The 8,134-nt window shown below is 29.9% G+C and overlaps 1 protein-coding gene across 1 annotated transcript; it reads left to right on the forward strand.

Moving 5' to 3' along the window:
* The first annotated feature begins 6,098 nt into the window (after positions 1-6,098).
* On the forward strand, positions 6,099-6,965 carry LOC108839877 (protein SMALL AUXIN UP-REGULATED RNA 12). The gene has a single exon (XM_018612659.2). It carries the CDS (start codon positions 6,184-6,186, stop codon positions 6,640-6,642), a length of 459 nt encoding a protein of 152 aa, XP_018468161.2. The 5' UTR covers positions 6,099-6,183; the 3' UTR covers positions 6,643-6,965.
* The last annotated feature ends 1,169 nt before the right edge of the window (positions 6,966-8,134 follow it).

The raw sequence follows: 8,134 nt of genomic DNA on the forward strand, positions 1-8,134 counted from the left end.
TGCATATTAATGCAATTGGTGTGCATGGAGGGAAGAAAGAGACAATCCAGTGCCGAATCATAGCATATGATCGACTCTCTCGTAATTATATAGTTGTGTTCAGTTTATGATAACCAATAATATAAAACCTGCAGAAGCATTAATGAAGATTGACTTAGGAAGGGGAAATTAATTGTGGAGATCCTTAAAACCGAACAAGTGGGGTGAGAACTTAACGTCGCATATTCCATAATATGGCTGGGCGTTCGGGTACCCATTTAGGTATCGGTTTAGTTCATTCGGGTTTCGGGTTTTCGAGGTCAAATATTTCAGCCTCATTCGGATATTTCTAATTTTGGTCCGGGTTCGGTTCGGATTTTTGCGGGTTCGGTTCGGGTTCGGATAACCCATTTAAAATATTTTTAAATTTTCAAAATTCATTATTTACTTTAAATTTTCAAAATCTATAAAAAGATAATATATTATATATAAATTTTCATAACATATATGTCAAAATACCTTAATTTAACATATAAATTGGTTTTCTTTGAATATTTGGATAAATAATCAATAGATATTTAACTATTTTGGTATTTTCAGTATACTTTAGCTATTTTAAACATTTATTTTTGACTATTTGCATATATTTTTCGAGTATTTTGGAAAACTTAAAGGTATCTTATATATTTTTAATATTTTAATATACATTATATATAAAAATAATGTATATATTTAAGTATATAAATTTATTTCGGATACATTCGGGTACCCAAAATACTTCGGTTCGGATCGGGTTCGGTTTCGGTTTTTTAAATACCGAATTTTAAACCCGTTCGGATATTTAATGAATTTTGGTTCGGGTTCGGTGCTACTTTTTCGGATCGAATTCGATCCGGTTTTTCGGGTTCGGATTATTTGTCCAGCCCTATAATCCATAACATGCACTTGGACTCACTTTTATTTATATGAATTTTCTTAATATTTTCTTTGTTATTTTTCTAATATATATTATATTCATTATTTTGATCTAGTACAAGGCTTCAATGATTTCTTCCAATTTTATTATTTCAGTTAATTTGTAACATAAATTCATGAATATTCGACTAAATTAATATGATAAGTGAACATGTCACTAGGGATTCATCCTGCCACATGCCGAAAAATGTGATATGTAGGAGGGATAGGAACTCGAGGTGTGGACAGTGGATTGTTGATTAACGATTTTGTGCTTCTTTCCAATTCAACCAATGTAAGGTGATTCGTTATTTTAATTGCAATGCAGTAAGGGTTATGGTTGCACAAAATGTTTATATATGTAGCTAAAAATAGGTCATAATAATATATACTTCACATCATCTTGAATTTTCAAGAACAAACTGAAAAATGAGTACTTCTTTTTTGACCGACAGTAACAATGATTCAACCGTTTGCATGACATGAAAATGTATTGTGCATATGATATGATTGTGTAGGCAGTTATAGTTTAACTTAACTATATTACCAAAAAAAATTATAATTTAACTTACGCATTTTCCCTAAATACAGTGTATGATAACAATTTTTAGCTGCATGTTATTATTAATATATAAATAAATAATTGGAGATGAGACATTCGTGCACATGGGGGCATGGAAACAAAAAATAATTGGTGTGTTACATTATCATCCGTTTCTTAGTGCTAAAAGACTTTCAATTTAGTTGTCTCCCTAAACAAAAATCATCTTCAGTAAATCTCTAGTTTTCCTGGTAAGATAACATTTTATATAATTTTGTGTGTGTTTTATAATAGTATTTGAATCACATATAAAATAAATAATTACATTGTTTGTTTGTCCAATAAAATAACTACATTGTTTAAAATACATTTTTTCTTTTAAGTAAAACAAAAAACATTTTCGTACCTTTTTCCAGCTACCCATGTGGTGGGGGTTATTTATATTGTTTTTTTTTTTTGAAAAATTATTTATATTGTTTAACATAAATCATAAATCTCCACTTCCGTGCGCCGAAATTAATTTAATAATATATCTCTATTATGTGTAATCTATCTATCTTATTAAAACAGGAACATTCTTTTGGACCTAACATTTATTTTGTAAGTTTTTAAATTAAATACATCTTTATACTTTATAGTTGAACATACATTAAGTCACTAATGTTCCTTTCTTTATACTACTATCCATGTTTCCAAACAATATACTTATTTCTTTATACTACTATCAATGTTTCCAAACAATATATTTTTTATACTACTATTAATGTTTCCAAATAATACAATAATTAATCTTAGTTATTTTATATCTATCATTTTCTCTTTAAAATTTGTAGAAACGTCATAATTTCATAAATTGCAAAATAGTGAACTTAAAATTTCGATTATAAAATTAAAAATTATGAAACTATTACAATTTAAATCCAATTAGATTACATATCGGTCATCCATCAGTTCAATCGGTTAGTCTCGGGTTTTAGTGATTTTTTAATATGAATATTTTAAAAACATAAATTGAATTGTCAGATCTCCGGATTAACCGGTATAATCACAATCGGGTTGAATTTAAAAATACTGATATAAATGCAAAAATATTTTAAATACACACTCTTTAAAAATAACCAAAATATTTGTTAAATTATTAGTGAAATTTTTCATCGTAAAATATCCCGCGCTTCAAAAGCGTGGGTCAAAATCTAGTATACATATAAAAGTTTTGACCCTTCATGCAGCTGCGGCCTGCGGGTGGCTAATGGCCATCGTTTGTACAAGTACGAACTATCTCCAAGCATGTATCTACAGTTTTTGTTGTAAAAGCACTTTAACATTATTATATCGAAAGAAATTCCTCTTTCGTTTTTGTTCGGTTAATTACATTGTTCAACTTTGAAACTGTAAGTTGTAACTACTGATTACTAAAAAAAACTATTGCTATTGATTGACTCGTCGCGAATAAATACACATTTCAACAATATCTAGTAAAAAATGACCACTTTTTAGTTAGAATCGCTTTGGTCCAATCCATGATTGATATTAAAATGTACAGGTTTAACAGTTAATGTTTGAAATTGAACATTTGTTATAGCCTTTTGCTGTATATTTATTCATAAATCTATAGATCTGAAATAGAAATATTGGAGAGTCTGTTATTCGACGGCTACACACCATGCTTCATTTGAACATTTGTGCTTCATGTTTAACACAATATGACGTATGTTCACCTTCTATTATAATCTACATACATAATCAGTATTGTATTATAAAAAAAAAACATGAACCAGATATCTTAATAGTTTAGGATTCGTTCACTGTTTTGTATCTTGATTCTTATAAAATTTATTTATATTAAAAATTCCTTATTTAATATAAGTTTTAAACTATTCAAAACTTTAGAGCTACACTATTAATTTTTTTGCGGTGACAAAAAAATTATTTAATATCTATCAAATAGATATGAAGTCTCATTTTGATAAAAAAATCTCAAATCTCACCAACTCAACATATATAACACTTATAAAATACGCACAAAATATAATAAGAGAGAAGATGCATAGACATTATGGTCTTCAAGTCGGATACATCTCGATTTCTTTTGGGTTTGGATCATTCGGATCCTAGACATTTAGACTTAAACTAGATATTTTAAAAAATTGATTGAGGTTTGGATTGGTTTTGGATCCAAGTAGGTTGGGATCCATAATCCAAATTCATATTAAACACTTATATTTTTTGGATGTGTAATGGGTCATGATCAGTTCAAGTATTTAGGATGAAAAGACTTCAGGTACTCAAAAATACCAAAAACACGAAAAATACTCCAAAAAATCAAATAAATATCCAAAAATATTCAAATACCAAAAAGACTCAAAATCTTACCTGAAATCTGATCCAAATAAACAAAAATACCCAAAATTTTATTAAAATACCAAAATATATTTTCAAAAAATTTAAGTTTTTATCCGAAACCCAGAATTATAACAAAAAACACAAACCTCAAACTTTAAAAGTATATGTAATACTAAAAACATATCTGAAATACCCAAATATATTCAATATACACAAAACATTTCAAATATTTTTTGGCTACACAATCAAATTTTTGGTAGGGCCTGAACTCGAACAGAAATCCGCTGGTCCAAAAATACTCAATAGATACTTTACATGGACCCGAATCCAAACAAAATCCGTATTTTTGGATCAGTTTTGGTTCAGTTTTTCGGAGCCAGATAAAATATCGAGACCTAGGAGAAGTTACATAAAATTATACATATAATATTTCAAATAACGTAATTTATAAATTATATATATTTTTAGAAAAAAATATTTTTGATATAATATGACTTTGTAACATAATAATATACAATAGTTACAAAATACTACTTTATATTAAAAAATTATAAACTAAACAAATCTGCGCTTTTAAAGTAAGGGTTAAAATCTAATAAATTCAGTTAAAGTAGAATTTTAGTTCTATGTCAAATATAGTTGACTACATACGAAATAACGATTTGTCTTGCGTATAAACAATACTTAATTTTCTCTTATAATATTTTTTTACTGAATATATACAATTATTATCACATTACAAGGCTAGTTAAAAATAATATCATTTATATCACTTTGAAATTACACAATAATAATCATGAAAACTATGCATAACAATTACAGATTAACATTAAATATATTAAGCTCATTACTTTAATTTGTGAAATTATAAGTATAAAATATCTGTACTTGTGCGAGAGCCAACTAATAGACTTGCCATTATAACTTAGAAGTCAAATATATTTTCTTGTAAATAAATCTATCTTTTAGTTTCTAAAATAAACCTTGTCCAAAAATAGTTTTTGTTTGTCAGAATATGTTCATGACTTTATTGTGATTTCATGCGGCACATATGATAAGATCGAAAATCATTGATTAGTCATGTGTTTTGGATATATAAATACCTCCCTAATGGATGATAATTATGTGTGTGTAATTATGTACTCGATGTAATTATTAACAAATAAAACAACTCAGTTGATATATAAAGTCAAATCATAAAAAAATATTTAAAAAGCAAACCAATATGATTTTTTGCATCTGTTATATGACCATAATTTTTATATCATATTCCGTATTATTATATTTTTGGTGAACTTAATTTTAAAAGAAATGACATAAACATTTCGAGAGAACTAATTAGTGGAATTTGTGTGTCCACTCATGTTAGTTGTTAGATGTGAACCAGTTCCTTTATATGAGATCAATACATAGAATCTCATCATGTTATTTGTTGTTAACGTTTGAACGCTTTGATTATAACCAAACAAGAACATGAATACAAAGAAAGAAAACGACTCTAATGTGTCCCTAATCAACTCCCAAGGTGATGTTTGAACTCTTTCCGAAGACTGGTAGTCTTATCCAACATTAGCACATGCATGCTCTTGTTCCTTATCATCTCTTTTTTCTTAAAAGTGACACTTCTTTATTCAATACATAGGATTGATACGACAAGACGTTGTAGCCCAATGGTTAGGACGGGTCCCCGCCTGCACCCAGGTAGGGGGTTCGATCCACGCCGGAGGGAACTACCTTGCAACGCTCTTGTCACCCACACGGATATGGGCCATGCTTTCGGCCCATTTGAAAAACTGGGAGGGGCGTCTATCCGTGGGCATTCCTTCCCCTTGGGGATTAGTCTGGGCCTTCTGGGCCTGGGATACCCCAGGTTAAACAAAAAAAAAAAAAAAAAAAAAACATAGGATTGATTAATACATTTTCCGACTATTTATTTATAAAAATCCATAATTGATAGATTCATCAGCATAAGTATTAACCACATGCCTAATCCATCACCACGTTGTACCATGGCTTCGTGCACCATCCAATGTATGAAGAAGAAAAAACATAATACTAAAATATCTTTGATTCGCCTCTGAAGGATCGTATGATTTGTATCTAATTTCTATTGTAAGCAAATTATTTAAAACTAACCACCCGAATCTTACCCATCACACTAATCTAATAAAACTATGGAAACAAACAGAGCAAAAGTAATGACCCAAGGGCGCAATTTCGTAATTATCTCACAAACCAGTGGCATTGTGATTCTTCCTTTACTATATAAACCTCGTCCGTCGCTCACTCTCAAAATCCCTCTGACATTTTACATCTCTCTCTCTCTTTGTCACACCTAACCGGACAGACACTACTTAACCGGAAAAATGGTTGGAGGTCTCGAAAAATGCAGTAAGATCCGTCACATTGTGAGGCTAAGACAGTTGCTCCGACGCTGGCGCGACCAAGCACGAATGTCTTCTTTCAGCCGAAGCGTCCCGTCAGATGTACCGCCAGGACATGTTGCTGTCTACGTGGGGACCAGCCGCAGAAGATTTGTCGTGCGCGCCACATATCTAAACCATCCTGTCCTAAGGAATCTTCTGGTTCAAGCCGAGGAAGAGTTCGGTTTTGTGAACCAAGGACCGTTGGTTTTCCCTTGTGAAGAATCGGTTTTCGAGGAATCGGTTCGGTTTATATCTTGCTCTGGTTCGACCCGGTCAAGAGGGTTTACATGCACCGACGTTTTCAAGAAGAACTGCCACGTGGAGATCAGAAGCAAGCGTGATCTGTGGATCGAATCTCGGCCGTTGCTTCACGGCGTCTCCGACAAAGCAATATGGTGATCATCACTTGTCGGGGACTTACAAGAAAAATGTATCGAAGACAGTTTTGATATTAGTGGTCATTGACATTTCTGTTTATTTATTGGTTTCTTCCTGAGTGCGGCGACGAATTTACTGAGCTGAGTTAGACGTGGTGGTGATTACAAGGGAGATGGCCGTGAAAGGTGGGTGAGTCATTCTACCGAGTCGGTATTGTGAGTGTTGGCTGTATATCCTCCATTTTTAATTAAGTTGTAAATATGATTATCATTGGAGTTATAAGTCTAACGAATAATATGTAAAATTCCAGAGCATTATTAAGTTAAATCATCTATCTTATTAAAGCTGAAGTACAAATTCGGTGTGTTTGGATACTTGGATAAGAGTATTAAAAAAAATTGGTGTGTTTGGAAACATGGATTGTAGTCTTTTAAAAAAAAATTTGTTTGGAAACAAAGATAGTAGTATTAAATAGAAAAAGTAATGGGCTTAAGTTATTAAGTCCATTATAAAAGAATATGGTCAATATATATAAGAAAAATACAATACAAAGCCCAATTTGAAATACCAACTCAAATTATGGTTTTTATATTTCATATTAAAATTTTAAAATATAATATATGTAATTATTTATATGATGATACATATTAAATACTATTAATTATATGATTAGTTATATGATGGTACATATAAAATACGATTAATTATATGATGAAATTATACGATATATAATAATGACTAAGGATGGGTTTTCAGACATCCATACGGGTTTGATTCTGATCAGTTTGCGTTTCGAGTTTTCGAGGTCAAAGATTTCAGTCCTATTAGGATGTTTCTAAATTTTTGTTTGAGTTTGATTCGGATCTTTACGGGTTTGGTTTGGGTTTGGATAACATATTTAAATTATTTTTAAAGTTTTAAATCACTATATATTTAAAATTTCTCAAAATCTATAAATAAAGTAATATGTTACCTATAAATTTAAGTAACATATGTCAGAATACCTAAGCTTAACATATCAATTGGTTTGATTTAAAAATTTGGATACGAAATCAATAATTATTTTAAGTATTTTTGGTGATTTGAATATACTTTAACTATTTCAGATATTTGTTTTTGACTATTTATATATATTTTTAAGTATTTTAAACCAATTTAAAGGTATCATTCTTGATGTTTTATATACGTTAAATATAAAAATAATTAATATATAAATATATAAATCTATTTTTAGATAAATTCAGGTACACGAATACTTCGGTTCGGATCCGATTCGGTTCTCTAACTAACAGTTTTGAATAATTTGAATATTTAATCAATTTATGTTCAGGTTTGGTACTATATTTACTGATTGGTATCAGTTCTGTTCCTCGGATTCATTTTGCCAAACCCTTATAATTACATGAAAAACAAATATCATCATATTTTTTAAAATATACATCCGCGGAGGTGCAGAGATCAAAGTCTATAATCATTTATTTTAACAACAAGCCAAATAAATATGTTGATTGAA

Source organism: Raphanus sativus, chromosome 2 (genome assembly GCF_000801105.2).
Source record: "Raphanus sativus cultivar WK10039 chromosome 2, ASM80110v3, whole genome shotgun sequence".
Lineage (NCBI taxonomy): Eukaryota > Viridiplantae > Streptophyta > Magnoliopsida > Brassicales > Brassicaceae > Raphanus > Raphanus sativus.

Excerpts from the sequence above, each read along its gene's own strand:
- LOC108839877 (XM_018612659.2), top strand. The coding sequence starts at position 6,184 with ATGGTTGGAGGTCTCGAAAAATGCAGTAAGATCCGTCACATTGTGAGG.